Here is a 20,868-nt window from a genome sequence, read left to right as displayed (position 1 = left end):
ACAGGAAGAAGGAGAGTGCACTCAGGGCCTCGCTGGCTGTTGTGTAACACATATAAATGTCCTTGTCAAACACTCATTACTGTGATGGGAAAACCAGGCCCTTAAAGACGGGGAGGCAGTTGTGCTCTCATAGACAGAGCATGCTAATGTTGCTGTTGTTTTAATAATGGATGGCTCATAATAATTCAGACGACCGCCCACTGTTACCCACTTCAGCAGGTGAGCATTCCACTCACTAGCTGTGATGACGGATTAAACAAATGTTTTTAGGGGTTAGAAGATCCTCCATTTTGCTTCCATCTCCACAGCAAGATGTCCTCCAACATTTATTCCATGGAAGGTCACCGCTTAGAGGAACAGTATTAATATAGTTGTTCTCCAAGATGTCTGGATGGTGACAGGATTGGGTTACAGTTACACTCTCTGTCAATAATGGTAAATTTTGCCCAAAGGCCAGGGGCCTCATTTATCATTGAGGTACGCCTTCTTTTACACGGTCTTTTCCGCGATTTCAGGCGTACGCCATTTGCCCCCCCCATATTGCGATTTATCAAGCCGAAAGGGCGAAAATTTAGTCGCCTTTCTCCGCGCTTTTGTAGGACACCTCTCAACTTGTCCTACCGATTTACACGGTGTTCTACGCCCTTTTTGAACACAGGGGGAACTGGCGACGCAGGTGGTGCGTCGGTGAATTACTATGTTTGACGGAGAGAATAAGAGCGACAGTTCATGAACGCACAATCATGTAGGCTAATAGCCCAATTCAGCACAAACATATATCGCAATGCAAGATTAGACGTGTCCTCTAACCGGCTCATTCATGGTCCGATATGGATTTGTTCCCCAAACTGAACCTATGCGCTGTCCCAAACCTTTCCGCGCTATATGTCACACACCTAATGCAGGCACTCCATCAAACGGCAATAATTGACCAATTAGATTGTCAGTAATATGTGATCATGTGGACCTGTTTGCTGTTTGGTAAGCATACAAATGACAGTCCTCCTGTGCGTAATGCGAGCCTAAATGAATCCGGCGCTACTCGGCCTACTGGCCGAGATAGAACTCCAAAGAGGTGACGGCGATGGCGACTGCACCCACATAAGGGCACCATCAGTGAATGAATACGTCTATGTGAATCGCTAAAATGTGCACACTATAAATACCCAAATCATATGTGACATGCTCATCACAAGTGTAGTGGCACGGTGGCCTGGCTCCACGCATGACTCATTCATCCTGGCGCACAGCAGGGTAGGGGCTAGACTGGAGGCAGGCGCTGCGCGTGACGGCTGGCTTGTTGGTGTGTGCATAGCCAAGATACATATTCTTTGTCTTATTTACTTTAATCTTTATTAGCATTTTCCATCCATACAACGACAATACAATAAAACATAAAAACTTACAATAACAGCTTATGGGTACTTCCATCCATGCAGCTTTTTTTTCTTACTCAAATATGACAATTTTAATATTAGTGGTATCATCACACTTCCTTCTATAATCCATCAATTTTTCCCATCTCCCTTCAAACTTTCCTTCCTGCATCCTCAATGCATAAATAAATCTCATAAATCTCCTCCACAACACCCACCACTGCTCCTTGGTTGGGGGTTCCACCTTATACCAAGCCCTCATTATTGTCTTTTTACTAGCAACCAATAGTACTTTCACTAGGTATCTGTCCCCTCCTTGTACATCATTTTGTTATGTTTGCCAAGATGTATATTCAAAGCTGATAAGAATGAGAACCAGTCAAGACCCCACCACAAAATGAGGACCCAAGCCCTCAGCCCCCTCCCCGTCATGAGGTTTACCAGCGGGGCCAAAGGGCCCACACTGAGGTCATGCGCCAGCTATGAAGACACAAACAAGTAAGGTTCACATTTCTACCATTTTATTGTCTGTTGGTGGGTGACTGTGTGAGGTCCGTGAGTGTGGTAGTGAGTGACAGTGTGAGGTCCGTGACAGCATGTGTGAGGGAATGAAGTGCAGTGAGGATGTCCTGTTGGCTCTGGTGGTGTAGTGTGGTGACCTCCACCAACTGCTGAACAACTGCCCCACAACTGCCCCAATCCCTTCTGCCATTTCCCTCTGGGCCTCTAGGGTCATGAGCCTCCAGCACAGCGTCTGATAGGAAGCCCAGCCCTCAGGGACCCTTGAGGCAGGGACGCTGGCAGCCGGAGGTGGAGGCGTGGGCGGTGGAGACGGAGGCGCTGGAGATGGCACTGGAGGTGGAGGCCGGTGCGCTGGAGGTGGAGGCACTGGAGGTCGTGGCACTGGATGTAGAGGCTGCAACCGGCGGGGGCACGACCGTCAGGTCAAGGACCACTGCAGACTCCCCCTCCTCTGAGTCCCACCCCACGTCAGAGTCTGGAGAAACAATTTCAGTCATTTTCTTTGAGTTTGTCTGTTAACTTGATTATGCATTAAACATTTTATTGTGTAGCCATATTCAATTGATATGTTTTTCTGTTGGCAGCCAAATAAATGCTTAAGTGTGATTTACCGGGTGATTTAGATGAGAGTCTTAATAATGGGGTCTAACATTATGAAGTGGTCATCTGTGTTATCGTTCCCTGTTTTTGGTCCTGAATCAATCATAGCCTACCACAGAATGTGTGGAATGTTTGCTTTCCTCACAGCCACATAATACAGCATGTCCGTGTAGCCTACGCCACATACAGGATGCACGAAACGTACAGTAGGCTACCTAAACTGTAGGAGCGATCAGAGAAATGTAGGCTCGTACAAATAGCTTACCTTCCGAAGATGATTTTCTTTCCTCGCGTGGACCTCACCAACAGGCACATGCACCTCCGTCTCCGAAAAGTTTCTCTTCTTTACGCGTTTTTCCATAAACGTCTTTGTCTGTCCTAATGCTCCACGCTATATTATGTCGGTTCCTTCCGGGGTATCCACGTTGTGCCCTGTCATAGTTTTGACCATATATGGTTGAATTTGGGCATGGAGAGGGCGGAACACGGGGCGCGTGCGCGTACGCTCTCTTCTCCGCCAGTCTCGGATTTCGGAGCGTACGACATTTTTGATAGATCCGAAAAGCGTGTAAATATTCTCGTCGTACGCTACATTTCGCATTTTCCGCGTTTTCGTCGTACGCCCTCTTTTACACCAGAATTTACACGCTCTTTGATAAATGAGGCCCCAGGCTGCTGGAGGAAGCATGTTTCTGATTTGATTTGATCATCCTGGGGATGTTTTTGAAGTTTAGAAGATTATAGCTGCTTTTGCTTCTACTGTACCTCTGCAACAGGAGGATACATTCATATAATGGAGTGAAAGTAAGCATTTTGAGGTGAACTATTATCGCTTTCTCACAACAAAACGAACAGCAGTGGAACAGCACGACAGTCCTTTCCTCTAGGGCTGCAGGATTATGACAAAAGATAATAATTGTGATTATTTGCTTCAAAATGGTAATTGCGATTAATAATTGTGATTAATATTTCAAAGTAATAGTTTTAGCTCTGCACAGTTTGCATATGACCTGCTGGGCTTGAGCGACATCATCTTTTTCATAACCAAAATGCTCCCAAATCACAGACGTTGATCCCTTTCTTGCTACTAACTCACTGACCTTGTTTTCGCTCATTTTCTCACTACTCACGGCTGCTGGTACTCTTGTGACACTTGTCTTGACCTACTGCTATCTGTCTTCTCAGTGAAATTGCTGCGCACAGCGCACTCAGCGGGAGCGCATACGCGCCTGTGATTCCTCCAGGAGCGCATAAGCGCCTGTGATTCGTCCGTGTAGTCCTAGAACACTCAATTCAAAGCAAAATTATTAATCACATTAATTGCGGCCTTTTGCGATTAGTTAATCGCAGAGGTCATAATCGCGATTTCGATTAATTCACGATTAATTATGCAGCCCTACTTTCCTCTCATCCATCATGCTAGTGGTTTGTTAGCCTGTCTTACAGGAGAGACTGTCCATTCCTCTGCTGTGTTTTGCCGAGCCTGCTGGGAAGACGCTAGCACGCCTCACCCAGGAGGTAGTTCCTGTCTGCTCTGCTCTGCTCTGCTCTGCTCAGCTCTGCTCTGCTCTCCTCTCCTCTCCTCTCCTCTCCTCTCCTCTCCTCTCCTCTCCTCTCCTCTCCTCTCCTCTCCTCTCCTCTCCTCTCCTCTCCTCTCCTCTCCTCTCCTCTCCTCTCCTCTCAGCTCTGCTCTGCTCTCCTCAGCTCTGCTCTGCTCTGCTCTCCTCTGCTCAGCTCTGCTCTCCTCAGCTCTGCTCTGCTCTGCTCTGCTCTCCTCAGCTCTGCTCTCCTCAGCTCTGCTCTCCTCAGCTCTGCTCTGCTCTGCTCTGCTCAGCTCTGCTCTCCTCAGCTCTGCTCTGCTCTCCTCTCCTCTGCTCTGCTCTGCTCTGCTCTGCTCTGCTCTGCTCAGCTCTGCTCTCCTCAGCTCTGCTCTGCTCTGCTCAGCTCAGCTCAGCTCAGCTCAGCTCTACTCTGCTCTGCTCTGCTCTGCTCTGCTCTCTTCTGCTCTGCTCTGCTCTGCTCTGCTCTGCTCTGCTCTGCTCAGCTCAGCTCTACTCTGCTCTGCTTTGCTCTGCTCACAGCTGCTCAGATGATAGTGATCTGACGCCATGCTGCCCCCACCTCAGTGGGCTTGAACACGACTGCTGAAGAAAAGCTGGATGGTCTGAGGTAGCAGAGTGTAGTGGTTGGGGGGGGGGGGGGGGGGGTTGGACGTTCTATGATGCCCCTTTTGAGTGCATTAGTGTAGCTTCTCTTTCTTGATGTACTAAAACAGACCCACATGACATTCAAAACAAACACACATCTTTATTTGTCACACAGTGAGTACACACACACAGAGTATAGGCGGCAATACCGAGCTGTAACCCATGCTGTCATCCTTCCCCCAAGGGCAGCCGGGAGCAGACAGTGTGCAGGGGACAGTGACCAGCCAAGTGCTCATGTGTGCCTGCGCCAGGGAAGGACAGCAATCTGTTCTTCTGCAGGTTTTTCATATTGGGTTCTTAATGGGGGAAACCCTTGCGAACACCGTAAAACATGCAAACTCCACACAGAAAGGCCCAGAGAACTTCTTGCTGTCAGCGACAGTACTAGATACTGTGCCACCGTGCCACAGTGTCTGTGTCTTGCTCAAGGACACTTCGGCACTCTCCGGAATCTGGGATCGAACCGGGGACCTTGCGATTCCCAGCCGGCTGCTCTACCTCCTGAGCTACGTGCAGCCACACACATACGCATGCACGCACACACACACACTCTTCAAGAAACATTATGGTTGGGAGAACACACTGGCGAATGATGACCTACATTCTTCTCCACTCACTTCTATTTCAAATGAATATTTATATGATCGGCCCAGAGCTGAACCAGTGGTGTGTGTGTTTGTATGAGAGTGAGACAGAGGAGGTGAGTCAAAATATCACACCATCGGGAATCATATTTATTACAAAAAACAACAACCTTTATTTCAACTGGTGTTGGCAACATACCAATAAGGTTTGTTTTTTTCATATAAATGAATGTCTTACCTTGATCACCATATCTTTGATAAAAAATAAACATCATTGAAAGTGACTAACAACAACTATGGTAATGTGTGCCTCATTTAATCAAAATATATCAGGTCATATTTGTATTCATCATGAATCAATGCTTTAAGGAGTAACAAAAGAGTGCGGGTTTGAAAAGAAGACCAGAACACGGACCCACACAGCCTGGATGAGAGGAGCTAGAGGACAGAGTAACGCTTGTCCACTGTGAAGTCAAAGGATGGTTGACTACTCAATACCGCATGCAAACAAACCACCAAATAATGAGATACATCTGATAACAAATCAACCATCTGCAAACCAGCTATGACAAAAATACTGGGGAAATAAAATAATAAGTAATTGTTTGATGGAAATAATTTGAAATAATATAATGATGATAGAAACTAGAAAATAAATAAGGGCCAGACAGATGCAATTTGAAGACTGGATGCAGCTTTAATCAATGTGGATGTTGGTTGTGTTTGTTTGTAGAACAGTAGTGTGAGGCTTGGTATGACAGACAGGAACCTCCAGTAGCTCATGCTTTCCATACCGGCCACAAACATGTACAACTCACAACTGGCTCCTTCCTCAGTCCACGTTAGAGGAGCCCTCCACTACATCTCACCCCTTTAATTTAGTCTGTTCTCCTTCTCTTCTCGTTAGTCAGTCCATATCCTACTCTGGTTGCTCTGTACCCCTCAGTAATGTGCCTTACCGCTTTACATCTATTTATATATACTATTTTCACTTTGTTTGCTTATTCGTTTGGTACATAAAGTGAAAACGTTGCGGGTCGTCGTTTGGTTGAGGTCTCTTATTGGGCAAACAGGAAGGGGAGGAGCTTATGCAGGATGAGGAGAGTGATGAAGAGGAGCGGGTCGATGGTTGTCATAGCTCCAGAACCTAGGTAAACAAAAACAACAAGAAACAGAGATGGGCGTGTTAAAAACAGTGTATGATTCCATGATTTCCTGTGTCTTTGTATAGGCTGAGGTGACATAGTCTGCCTTCTGTGGTCTCAGAGTGTGAGGGACCTGCTGTGTGGTGACTAGGGACTGAAAGGTCAGACCCATAGAATGGGGAGGTGTTTTATTACAGGCTAGGTTGAGAGAGTTGCTAGATGTAGGCTTTTTTCCTATTGAGAAAAAGTCCCATTTAGAAAATAAGGGAGCCTGCTTACACAAACATGTACAATAATATAAAGCTACAAAAATATAAGTAAATGAATACAAAATAAATAAAATACAAATACATATTAAACGTGCAAAGTACAATATAGAGAATGCAAAACAGCAAAAAGCCTACTTAATGGAAGCAATTACAGACAAAAAAACGGTCCACTAGTGCGTCCAACTAAGAGAGAGACGACTGTAGGTTGAGAATCAAAAGATTCAGAATCCATGGTGAGGAGCAGACCTGGGCTGTTACCATGGTGACCTGGGCGCGACTTAACACTCGGGTTAACAAATCCTGACACACCCACCAAACACAAGGTACACACACACACACTCAGACACACACACACACACACACACACACAAACACACAACCATCATCTACAATTTCCAGGTGGACTTTTGTTTTTTGATGTTATATTCTCAGCTCATCGCAAAATATGTACACATCTAACATTATAATAATGTGCTAATATACATACAGTACATCTCCTTGAAACGGTTGTTGTTGGGGTAGGGTTAGGGTTAATATTACTGTACTGTTGGGGTAATATAAGTGTTGTTGTTGGGGTAATGTAAGTGTTGTTGTTGGGGTAATGTAAGTGTTGTTGTTGGGGTAATGTAAGTGTTGTTGTTGGGGTAATGTAAAGGTAATGTAAAGGTGAAAAGCACAGGAGCTGCGTGACATCAGGTTGGACTGCTGACCCATCCCTCCCAGCATGCACCAGGAGGCATGGAGTGCTGGATCAGGCCAAGACAGCATGACAAACACCCGGCAACACGCGATCAGGCCCACACACACACACACACACACACACCACACCCACATGCTCAGTCACGCACACACAGACATGGCCTTACAGCACAGGCTTGGGACTTGGCCAGCTGTCCTGGTAACACGCTACACTGAGAACAAGAGAGAGCTGCTGGGCTCCTCTCACTGCCTCTGCCCTTTACTCTCCCTCCCTCCCTCCCTCCCTCCCTCCCTCCCTCCCTCCCCCCTCTCACTGCCTCTGCCCTTTACTCTCCCTCCCTCCCTCCCTCCCCTCTCTCACTCTCCATCCTTTACTCTCCCTCCCTCCCTCCCTCCCCCTCTCACTGCCTCTGCCCTTTACTCTCCCTCCCTCCCTCCCTCCCTCCCCCTCTCACTGCCTCTGCCCTTTACTCTCCCTCCTTCCCTCCCTCCCTTCCTCCCTCCCCCCTCTCACTGGCTCTGCCCTTTACTCTCCCTACCTCCCTCCCCCCTCTCACTCTCCATCCTTTACTCTCCCTCCCTCCCTCCCCCCTCTCACTCTCCATCCTTTACTCTCCCTCCCTCCCTCCCTCCCTCCCTCCCTCCCTCCCCCCTCTCACTCTCCATCCTTTACTCCCCCTCCCCTCCCTCCCTTCCTCCCTCCCCCCTCTCACACTCCCTCCCTCCCTCCCTCCCCCCTCTCACTATCCATCCTTTACTCTCCCTCCCTCCCTCCCCCCTCTCACTCTCCATCCTTTACTCTCCCTCCCTCCCTCCCCCCTCTCGCTCTCCATCCTTTACTCCCCCCCTCCCTCCCTCCCTCCCCTCTCTCACTCTCCATCCTTTACTCTCCCTCCCTCCCTCCCCCCTCTCGCTCTCCATCCTTTACTCCCCCTCTATCCATCCTTTACTCCCCCTCTCTCCATCCTTTACTCCCCCACTCTCCATCCTTTACTCCCCCTCTCTCCATCCTTTACTCCCCCTCTCTCCATCCTTTACTCCCCCACTCTCCATCCTTTACTCCCCTCTCTCCATCCTTTACTCCCCCTCTCTCCATCCTTTACTCCCCTTCTCTCCATCCTTTACTTCCCCTCTCTCCATCCTTTACTCCCCCACTCTCCATCCTTTACTCCCCCACTCTCCATCCTTTACTCCCCCTCTCTCTATCCTTTACTCTCCCTCCCTCCCCCCTTTTGCTGCCTGCCCTTTACTCCCCCTCCCTCTCAGCGTCTCTGTCCCCAGGGGATTGGCTGTAGGTGACCAGTGGAGTGACATGGGGGACACTTCTTTATCTCTCTCCCTCTCCCTCCCTCTAATCACTCTCTCATTCTCTCCCTCTCCCTCCCTCTAATCACTCTCTTATTCTCCCTCTCCCTCCCTCTAATCACTCTCTCATTCGCTCCCTCTCCCTCCCTCTCTCTCTCTCCCCCTCTCTCTCTATTCAATGAGAAGATGTCCATTGCGCAGAGGCAGAGGACAGAAGCACACAGGCCAGCAGGTCTCAGTCTGCTCTCAGGCTGTGTTTGTGTTGTGGAAAGTGGTAGTGCCAGTGTTTAGAGAACTGTAAGGCCGTAAGGTCCAGTTGGATAGGCTGAGGAGAACAACAGGAAAGAGAGCAGCAAGCTCAGTTAAGATCCCTAGTGAGTTGTGCAAGTCAGAGCATTCTAGACTGGAATGTCCCATTTCACAATATCTCTGAATAACAAGATTCATATCTACTTACGTAAGTTCCAAACCAGTAGCCATATGTGACGCACACACTGAGTTTGAGGATCTGCATATAAAAGATGATGAGCCCAGTTGGGCTGGGGGGGCTGTATCAGAAACTATTGAAGCTGTATTGAGTGTGTTATGTAATAAATACCCGTAAAGGCTGAACGACTTGAGTCTCCTGTGAAGTTTTGTACTATCATAAATTACCAACATTTGTTTGAAGGGACCAGGAGACAGCCAGTACTGACAGCCCCTGTCCATCATTCTGTCTCTCCAGTGACATGCCATCCCTCCTCCTCCCTCTCATCCTCCTCTCCACCTAGCTCCCATCCTCCCTCTCCTCTTCCTCCCTCTCCATCTAGCTCCCATCCTCCCTCTCCTCTTCCTCCCTCTCCACCTAGCTCCCATCCTCCCTCTCCTCTTCCTCCCTCTCCATCTAGCTCTCCTCCCTACCTAAAATAGCCTCGCTTTTTGTGACAAGTTGCTCCTCTTGTGATGTACTGGTCTTTGCAGAGTAGAAACTATACACTTGTTTTGTTAGAAGAGCGCTGATCGAACTAAACGCAAAGGGGAGTGGGATTCTGACAGAGAGTCGGAATTCGGCACAAGCTGTGTTTCTCAGAGTCAAAGAAGAAAAATAAAATAAAGGAAAAACGATTGTGGACGATTGTGGATCCTGGGTGTCACGAAGAGGACAGTATGGGCTTTCTATCCTTCAAGGAGAACTTGAGTTAACGGATGTAAAGAACACTGTCATCCTATTGGTCAATGTCAAGGTATGTTGTAGGCATGGTCGCACTACACGGCCTTTCGTCGTTCCCAACGTTCAAAATCAGGCCCAACGCTGGACACTTTGTCAGCGACAAAAAATTGGCCTTAATTTGTCTTGCACAGGCCTTAGCAGACCATATCCTCGAATTTGCGTCAAGGGCGTAGGTTTGGTCTCAACATTGGTAGGGACCAGAGTTCGAAATGAACACCCGCCAAGCGCCAAATGCATAATATATATTTTTCATTTGGCGTGTAGTGGAAGCCACTAGGTTAGGTAGGTAGCTAGCAAAGTCAACTTGCCCAGCTGACATGGTTAGGGATCATTCCTATGGTATAGCTAGCGTAGTAGTTTGTTACTTAGCTACGGGTTGGCTACTTGTCACTGTAGATTGATATTTTCACTGGGGGACACTTCAGGACTACCACCCACCTGTGTTGTGGAGCTGTGGCACTGGGAATCTGCTATAACCACTTTTATTCACCACCATAATGCAATTGTTATGCAGACTAAATGTACTGTACTTTGTTTTTGTCACAATACTCCGAACTGATACCAACGTCGTCATAAAGTTACACTGAGTGAGTCGCGAAAGCGCAACTGAACAGAAGTGAATTTCATACAGTACTTCTGTTTTCTCCCACAAAACCCTCTCTGTGGGTCTGTCACTCCAACTCTCACCCCACCAACGTTCTTGTAGTCCAGGTGTTTTACAATATGAGAAAAAAGGGGTGAACATCACACAAATTGCAGAAAATAACAATAACAAAAAACAATAAAACAAAATATCCAGCAGTCTTCTTTACTTGCAGACAAATATTTTAATGGAACAATGTATCAGCTGCAATACAGCTCGTAGAAACTTGAAAAACTGTCTCTTAGATTCTGTCCCTAGAAATAAAAGAGACAGAGACAGGATTATAACATAATATATACATATATGGCACAATAGATACATAAAGATACATACCCATTAACTTATGTAGGTCTACCTGGTTGAAATATCATGTTTTGCATCATTAATATGTATAGCAACAGGATAATCACGGTAATTTCTAGTGCTTTTATGTTCACTTATAAGTTTCAGCTTTCTGGTAGTTTTGGCACTGATGAACATGAACTAACTTGTATGTGAATCTTACACATTGCTGGTGATCATCAGTGGGAGTTGTCTGGCTCATCATCATCTTCATCATCATCACATGCAGCCTGACATGAATTTTCACACCCTGATCCTTTGCAGTTGCTACATGCAACAGAGCGCTCAAGGTCATGCTTCTTGCATGTGCACCTCAGGCTGCTGCAGTCTGTCTGTCAGGTGCATCTGATGACCCGTAGGAGTTCCTGTGGAGCTGGTGGTCAGTCTGTTTGAACAGGGACAAGCCCCCCATCAGTCTCTTTCATCCCCATTCTTGTGGCAGGAGTTCATCTATGGTTCTCTTCCACTGCCACACATGGTAGTACACACGAAGACTTTGGTACTTCGCTGCTGCTGACGTGGGTGGCAGACTGTGGCTGTAAATAAGAAGTGCTAGTAGCCAACTTCTCACAAAAGTGCTTGTGTCATAGTGAGTCGAATCCCTCCCCAGGCTTCCCATTGCTGTGGAATCTGCTGTGGAAGCTGACTGTTTGTCAAACACTGTAGCTTGCTCACAGAAGTCACCGCTGGTTGATAATTTCTTGAGGGGAGCTGCTTTCCCAATGCCATGAAGGCGGGAGGTAGTGTCATACCCGGCTATTGCATGGATGAAGAGGATGTGAGTGCACACACTGGGATCCAGCTGCTGCTCGACGGCCTTGATGTTCCAGATGCGTGGCTTCTTCATGCACTTCTTGGGCTCAGGTTTGAAGAAGAGGTCATGTGACTTGAGTTTGGCATGGTACTGTAGATGAGGAGGACGAGCAGATCTGTATCATCACCAATGAGCACAGTGTTTGTTGTGGTGGCAGACTCCACTGCTTTTTGCGCTATAAGGAGATCAGCATCACCTGGAGCATGGTATTTGACAGTTCTTCATCTGTAGGTGAACTGCTGCTTGTTTGTGTTGTTTGCAAGGAAGTTGTCTTTATTCAGCGGCATGTCCTCATCCATGGTTACGGTGGCTCCAGTACTCCCACCTGCTCGCCTGTGGTGTGTCATGTCACAGCTGCCTACCCATACCTGCCTACCCATACCTGCTTGTGACACACTCGCTGTACAGCTTGCAGATGTCCTTATATGTGGATCCACGTGTCCACGGGATGTGCTGAACAAGTGCTCCACTATCCAGCACATACTGAATATGGTCTTTGACTCCTGGAAGGTCAGGTGTGTGGAGCGCCCAGATGGCGTCTGCTGGCACTGGCTTCTGTGGCTGATGAAGCAGCAGGTGTCATGGAAATTAGTAAGTGTTTAGAGGGAAAGGTCAGTTGGCTCATCTGGGAACTCAACTGTTTGTTCCAGAGCTCGCTGTTCTCTCCAGTTGCTCTCCCCAGATGAGCCAACTTGACCTCACGGCCTAACAAACCTCTAAACACTACTAATTTCCACGACACAGGGAGGTGTCAAACAGCGCTGGAGGATGACTACACAGCTCATACTTGAACACTGATGCCAGGTCTGGTGAAGCTTTTGCAGCAGTTGTGAGTCACTGGGAAAGTAGTTGAGGATCCACCTGCACTGCATCTCCATCAATCTTCAATGAAGATGTGGTAGTCACGGTGATTGTCTGGTCCCTCTTCTTGAATGTGTACCCAACAGAAGTCTGTCCATCTATGCTGGCCAAGATAGTGTTTCCGATGGCCTTTGCCTTATCAACATTCACAGAAGGGTGCGCATGGGCCCCAGTCGAGACATTGCACAAGCTTGGATCTGAGCTGAAGGGGTCTCTTTCTTGGATACGGTTCAGAACGGTGATTGTGTCCATCATGTCACATGCTTGTCTTGCATCTGTCATGTCCTTGTTCTGCTCACCAGTGGTGCGGTTCACCCCTATCAGCTCTAGCATTGACTTCAGCGCAAGTTGGCATGGAGAGCAGCCATGGCAACCGTTGCAGCTCTGTCATCCCTCGTCCCCTCGTGAGGCCACTGCTGGTTTTCATGCTTCTCATCAGCACCTGCTCGATGATAAGATCTACAGACAGGCCGGCCCATAGACGATCACTCCGTCTTACCACATGGAAGCCCTCTTCAATTCTCCGGTAGACATGTGGATGTCCCACCTGGAGCTTGCACATCCGCTGCAGATATATCCAAGCTGATTTCCTGTATAGATTGTGCCCAGATGCTGCCATGAAAGGATTTCTGATATTGCCTCAAGGTGCAATGCCCAATTCCCGATACGTTCAGTTCTCAGAAACTTGTGAAGAATGCCAACCATATCCATGCAACCAAAGGCCAGCAGTCCTGCTACAGGATTTCAGAGATTCAGTTTTGCTTTTGAGTATTTCCTTTATTCTGAGGATCACATCAGCATTGCACGCCTTCTCTGCTGCAGACACACACCAAGTGCATAAGACAGAATCAGGCCATTGAGGACGCCATCGACTTGGGTTAGTAATACAAAAACTACAATTTATTTAAATGTACAAAAGGTAAATAAAAAATCGAAATGTCTGCTATTTAAAACTTATTTTTTGAGGAATATATAGAAGGTGAAATGATGAAAAGACGTGCATACGTCCATGGGAAATTGTGGCGCCACTGATTTGAGTATTTTTCAGTACTTTCCACCACCTGACTTTTGATATGTTGTAAATTACATATTTATGAGACTAGAACAGTTCAAAGAGTTTCTGTTGCTGCAATTTGTGTGAGATCCTGTCATGACTGGACTATTGTGTCCTGTTTACAAAGGAAAAATAATATATGCATTTTCACCTCTTTCTCTCCTCTGCTCCTGTGCTGGGGCTGCCACACAAGCACACACACACACACACGTGCGCGCAGCTATTTAGCAAGAATATATTATTTTTCCTTTGTAAACGCGACACAAGCACGTTGGTTGAGGAGAGAGTTGGAGCGAGCAAAGCTGGACTAGGATGACGTAGCCTATGTTTGGTAGCAAACAGCCCAAAGCGTGAGCTGTCTTGTTGTTCAGCTAAATGCCCTCATGAATATTAACAGAAGAGCACCATATACACATTCACACATACACTCTAACATGTCGCTCTCTCCTCAGCTCAGCCCAATGGTCCCTGATGGTTCTGTCTGGCCAGCCCTGAGGTGGAGAAACACCTGGTCATCAATATAGGCACACGTAAGTACAAACACACACAAATACATTTGCATAGACTGGATAAACAAATGGGAATATTGATATTGGGTTAATGTTACACCCCAGGCTTCGTGGAGGAGTTTGCGGACATCGCCAAAGAGGACCAGTTCAGGAGGCTCCACGACATGCTTGGTCCACACATGCTCAGAAGGCTGATGTCTTACAACACAGGCCCTCCAAGACCGAGCTCCTTGTCAGGGTGGAGATCAGCCCCATGCAGAAGTGAGTGATGAGGAGAGGGAAGGGGAAGAGAATGTTTCAGTTTTTTTCCCCCCTCCAGTTTTAGGAACCGTCTCAAGAATGTGTTGTCCACTTCCATGCCTTTAAATCAGAGTTAGAGTATTCCAGGTATGTGGTATCAGTTTGCTAGTGAGGCATTTTGGTAACATGCTTCTTCCTGCCTTGTTTGACCCCAGGAAGTATTACAAGTGCATCCTGATGCTCAACTTTGAGGCCCTGAACACCAGTAGAGGAGGGAACCAAGTGTTTAATTCTCTCTCTACACGGGCGAATCACAGGCGCTTATGTCTGTCTGACCAATCACATGCGTTCCTGCTGAGTGCGCTGTGCGCAGCAATTTCACTGAGAAGACAGATAGCAGTAGACAAGTGTCACAAGAGTACTCGCAGCAGTGAGTAGTGAAGACAGATAGCAGTAGACAAGTGTCACAAGAGTACTCGCAGCAGTGAGTAGTGAAAAATGAAAGTGCAGAGCTAAAGTTGCAGCACCTCGAGGTAACACAACCAATTTATTCAATCACCTGAGGCACAATTACAAAAGGCAATGTGACGAGGTGAAGTCTAAGAAGCAAGCAGAAAATCCCTACGCCACAAGCCCCGCGACGCAGATACAGGCAACAATTAAGGATGCAATTTACCAAGCCCATATGCTGCAGGTTCGTGCAGACAAAGCGAAATCACCAACTCCATCACGTTTTATTTAGCAAAAGACATGGCTCCCATCAACACGGTGTGCAAGGAAGGTTTCAAAAAAATGGTCCACACGCTAGACAAGAGATATGTAATCCCTTCCCGCAATCACTTCTCTCAGGTTGCGTTGCCTGCACTCTATGCGAAATGTCGTGGTGATATTATGCCACCACAACTGACCTGTGGTCAAGTAGAACAATGGAGCCATACCTCAGTCTTACCATTCATTACGTGGATGAAAACTTTACGCTAAAAAGCAGGTGCCTCCAAACGGACTACTTTTCCCAAGACCACACTGGAGAGAGCATAGTGCAAGGACTGAGAGAGGCCCTCGCCGCCTGGGGCTTGCGGGAAGAGCAATAAATCTGTATCACGATAGACAACGGATCAAACTTTATCAAAGCCGCCAATATCAATGCATGGACCAGACTCCAATGCCTTGGCCATAGGCTCCACTTAGCTATAGGTGAGTGTTATATTAGCCTACATCTAATATAATTAATTAAAGCTACCCCAAGGACTTTATTTTTGATTACGAAACAGTCTCATTTTAATGTGGGTGAATCTACATTACCCACACTTGTTTATGTGTCCATTTTTGACAAATGTCGTTTCTTCTATGTAGTTTATTTTTAGATTATTATTTCGTGGTCGGGTCGTCCAGAACTTGTCTGACGAAACGATTTACTGCAGTAGATTACGCTGCTGACAAGAGACAGCGCGAGCAAATATGACCGTTATATATTGTCAAAAGTAACGTTACTAGTAAGACCTATGTATTTACCTCGTCGGTGGCCATCGTTCCGTCTTCAAAACACCCGGCTCAGGTAGCTAAGGTTTACGACGCGCGGGGAGGCTCATGGGAAATATGGTCTTTTGGGGTGGAAAACACTTCCGCTTCCCGAAACTCCTCGTAGGGCCTTTAATATGAATATTAATATAATTAATTGGTATGTAAATATTGCCATAAATGATCTAATCTGTATGTTAGGCCTACATTGTTATCATTGTATTCTGTGTCACCATTGTGATCATTACTATTTCTTCAAATTGTTATGCTCATTAATGTGTAGGGCTAAATGTAGGCTATACAACAGAACTGTGACATTGTGTATTGTACTACATTATTATCATGTGATTGCATTGGGTTTTTATTTTACATTCATCATGACTTAAACTTTTTTTTTTAACCTGATTTGTTTTTAGAGAATGCACTGAAGGTGCCCCGTGTGTTGACCGTGCTGTGAGTGTGTGCAAGAAGCTGGTGGGCTGCTTCTCCTACAGCTGGAGACGAAGAAAGGAGCTGGCTGAGGCCCAGAGGGAACTGAAGCTACCTCAGCACAAGCTGAATACAGAATGCCCAACAAGATGGGGATCAAAGCAAGCAATGATCGAAAGAGTGCTGGAGCAGCAGAGTGCCATTGCTCGTGTCCTTTCACCTGACAGGAAGGCCAGACACCTTGTCCTCAGATGGTCGGACAGAGAAGTCCTCGAGGCCGTCAACAGGTCCCTCAAACCTCTCGCTGAATTCACTGATGCACTTTCAGGAGAGAAGTATGTCACTGTTTCTTGCTTGAAACCAATCGTCCATCTGTTCAACAACACAATCCTGGTTGAGAATGAGGACGACACAGACCTCTCAAGATCCCTCAAGACGAAGATCCTGGGTTACCTGAATGAGAAATATGATGACCCACCGACGCAAGAATTGCTGGACATGGCCTCTACTGTAGACCCCAGGTTTAAGATGAGCTATGTCAGTGAGGACAACACTGAGGCAGTCAAGACCAGAATGATGTCTGAGATGGCAAGTAACAGAGGAGGCTTCTGTGAATACAGAGCTGGAAGAATCCCAAGGTCAGAGTGCACCTCCTATACCTACACCGACACAGAAGAGGACCAAGAAAACCCTAGGTAGCTTTTTCAAGGCAAATGATAAAGTGCAGTCCCACTCCAGTCAGAAGCAAGACCTGTCCATACCTGTCCTGAGCTCCAGTCCTACCTGCTCTCTCCTACTGTTGACAGTGAGGAGGATCCACTGGCGTGGTGGAGGCAACACAAGGTGCAATTCCCAAGAATTAGCAGTCTAGCAAAGAAGTATTTGTGCATACCAGCGACAAGTTCCCCATCTGAGAGTGTCTTTAGTACAGGGGACAACATTGTTACATGTCTCCGTTCCTCCCTTAAGCCTGAGAATGTTGACAGGCTTGTGTTTCTGGCCCAAAACCTTTAAACCTTTAGAGTAGGCTACCTTTAAACAGCAAGGGCTGTTCCTTTTTAATTTGATGGCATGTTGGTGGTCCAATTGCTTGTTTATTGATACATTTACCAAAGAAGGACCATATTGAAAACATTTTGTTGATGTTTGAAAAATGATAATCTTTTTGGAATTCAAGTCACCTTTAATTCAGTTGAATGCTGTGGCATGTAGCCTAGTTTGTTTTATTTATGTGCGCTTGTATTTGTGGTAATTGTTGTGTATTTGTATGTACAGTAGGACCCCACTTATCCGAACCCAACGGGACCGAAGGTCGTTCGTATCTCTGAAATGTCCGGATGAGTGAAACATGTTAAAATGCACCAAATTCAATAAGTGGTACTTGTTTCATATAGACTCATAATACACCGATAAATACCCTTAATTACTTGTGAAAATGCATCAAAATGGCAATCAAATAGCCAACTAAACTCATACAGCCTAGCCTATAATAGGCCTACAGTATAGCCTAGAATAAAATAAACGAATTTCCACTTGAGTGCATGCTTTGATCAAATACAGTACTTTATTCTCAAAAGAGGCTTACGCTGCATCGATAGGCTACTGTATTCGCAGAACAAAATGGTATAGCCTAAAAGCAACCCAACATTAGAACAATTAGAGCAAATGATAATAAATAAATAAATAAAATGAAATGACAGACAAGTTGTAGTGTCTAGGCTATTGCAGCCTAAACAACCGATGTAGGCTAACGTGGTCTAGGCTGTAGGCTATTATTTAACAAATACAGTAGGCCTAGTAGGCTAATTTACATGCTTACAACACGTCTGTGTTCCTGAAGTCCATTAACTGGGAACGAAAAATGACTCGATGCTCCTCTGCTTCAGGTTGCTGACGCGCTTTCTGGCTACCAAGGAATGCAGCTCTCGCGCAGCAGACTCGTTTGCGTTTTGCGCTCGACATTAGAGTAACAAAGAAATTAAACGTGACAGTAGGCTACAGCCTACAGGCAACATGTAGGTCTACATACAGTTCTGTTTTTATTCACAGTAGGGTACAGTACTGTAATGAAAATCCCACCAGGAACCACCTCCAACACCCTCCTCACCCCGGCCCCCACCTGCCTGCTGTGATGGCCATTCTCCTGGAACAGGTTCTGAACTACATGCAGCCTACACTTCCTTATTTCTAACCTATTAATGGGAAGAAGCATCATACATTTAAAGAAACACCACTGGATTGTCAACAATGCATGTAAAAAACTGTACCCGCTGACTGGTGTGGTTTGAGAGGGTGATGAAGTACACAACTTCCAGGTGGGGATGCCAGAGTGAAAAAGACGTATATAAAAATATCAAATAAAGGTAGTTTGGGTGATATTTTTGTCCTCTGCACACAGCAGGTCAGCCACAATTACATTTGATGGAAGCGTGAGGGCACTTATCCAAAATTATTTGTTTGTATTTCATGAAGGGGATGACTGTGCTCAACGTTAAGGGCTCTGCAGCCACAATTACAGATGGCTTCATTCAGCACAGAAATTAACATATTATGTAGTCAGCCCCTTTTAGCTCTCTGTTCTTTAAAGCAATACATAGCGTTTTCTCCGGTTTTCTCGGAACTGCGCCCCCACAGGCTCTGCGAGTAAGTGCACTGTCGTACTGTCGTGACGTTATCAGATTGTCTTTTCCTCCGTAATGATTCGCTTTGGTTTTCTCACCTCCGCCATGATATTATTAAGCTAAAAAACGCATGATATCCATAGACGCCGGAATAGTTAGCTACTACTGTGTTGTTGAAGCACAACGTTGCGCACTTCGACTGAATGCTGCGTCCCAGGGGCACGAGTTTTAAAAGGTAATAAATGTCAATGTATTATCTTTCTGAGTATACTGTTTGGACGATTTAGCTTACTTTTAGTAAATCTAATTGGAGAATTAGCACCAGACATGTTTGTAAAGGTCCGAATATCGCAATGTATTGCTTTTAATCACTAGACCTGCCCTTCCAGATCCTGAAGGTCGAGGGGCCACTGCTCTCATCTGTGTGAAAAAAAAAAAAAAAAAGATCAGGAAGCTCTGTGTGTGATCTTACCGGTCTCAGTATGCTGTTCTGTGAAATGTATCACAATACATTGTGTTTATGTGCATGGCAAAGCTTGGATGTGAACATTGCTCCAGCCTGGTTTTCTCCCTTCCCCCGAACCCCTCCGCAGGAGTGGTGAACACAAGGCTGGAGCGACGCTAAACGGATTGTGATACATTTCACAGGACAGTATACTGAAGAAATGCTTTTCCCAGCTCGCATTATAAATGAAACAGTGAAAAAAAACATACAGTACACTCCCCCATGTACATCTAACACCTAAATGAGCCGCTCTCGGCCTGTCCATCTGTCCATCCGTGCCTCTATCTGGCCGGACAGCATTCATATTTGGCACGGGTATCCGCAGGGTTCGGACTGTGACAGGGCTGGATTTTTAACATAAAATATTGATCCAAGCCAATATAAATTCTGCTCCGAATAGAACCCCGCCCTCAGTGTTCCAGCTGCCTACTGTAGAATTATCTTGCCTGCTCACCAACTGCAAGGTACTGCAACTTTGCCCAAAATTAGTGTGGCTGCCCTGATAAAAACAATGAACTATTACCTCACGCCAGCCTACTCTACAATTATTACTTAATTATTATTACTACTCTAGCCGTTGCTCAGCTTTACCCAACGTTAGTGTGTTCTTTTGTACACTCAATAGTAGTAGCTAGCTAGCTTGCAAACCATAGCCAAACCAATCTATCATTCAGACGGGACTTGCCAAGCACAAAATGTCCACTATGTTCTGGGGGAGACAGGCATACTGTATAATGGACTAAATGGACAATTACTGATTGCGGGTTGTGACGGTTTGGTGGCAGCCCGCAACGTTTTCACTGGCTGTCACAAACACGCACAGAAATTTAATGCCAACTCACTTCCACGCCCACACACGCCCATACTGCTTATTAATCTGAGACTGAACCTTGATTGTTTGGCACTACATGAAACGTTCACTTTGTCACTGTGCTGCAAACTGTGTGTGTGGGGGGGGGAAACGTGGAATGGATTAGGACTGAACTGAAACTGAATTGAATTGTATTGTATTGCATGGTGCGCTCCAATACATGTGAATTGCACAATTTCATTGAGATATTTGTCTATTGTGTTGTATTCCAAGGTGAATATTATTGGTCTTCACATTGGGTAAATGAGACATGTAGCCTAAGGGTTTATGAGAGGAGTTTAGTCTCTGACACATGCATCCTTTGTAAGTTTGACAACCTCCTGTGACTAAAGACACTACAATATTGTCAGGCAAGACCTGCCTGGCACCCAAGCAAACCGAAACGTCAAACCGTTACATAAAAATGGCACCCCAGATGGGACTAATATGCAACATGGAACACATTGCCCATTTACTCATCACCTTTAAAAGGACCAGCAACATAATAACAGACCCAAGCAAACCAAAAACTTGAGCGCTCTTAAAAATTCAAAAACTGAACATT

At 46.1% G+C, this 20,868-nt stretch overlaps 1 protein-coding gene across 1 annotated transcript in view; it reads right to left on the bottom strand.

Annotated features, from left to right (window-relative positions):
- Nucleotides 1–6,347: 6,347 nt before the first annotated feature.
- Nucleotides 6,348–20,868, bottom strand: part of vstm2b (V-set and transmembrane domain containing 2B) — a gene marked incomplete at both ends in the record, with an annotated part of 32,576 nt that continues 18,055 nt past the window's right edge. The window contains one exon of the mRNA XM_084437278.1: nucleotides 6,348–6,436. Within this exon, the coding sequence (XP_084293404.1) occupies nucleotides 6,348–6,436 (89 nt within the window). The remainder of the gene's footprint in view (nucleotides 6,437–20,868) is intronic.

The sequence above is a fragment of the Borostomias antarcticus genome, assembly GCF_949987555.1.
Source record: "Borostomias antarcticus genome assembly, chromosome: 4".
Classification (NCBI taxonomy): Eukaryota; Metazoa; Chordata; class Actinopteri; order Stomiiformes; family Stomiidae; genus Borostomias; species Borostomias antarcticus.
This window is presented reverse-complemented; position numbering and strand designations above follow the sequence as displayed.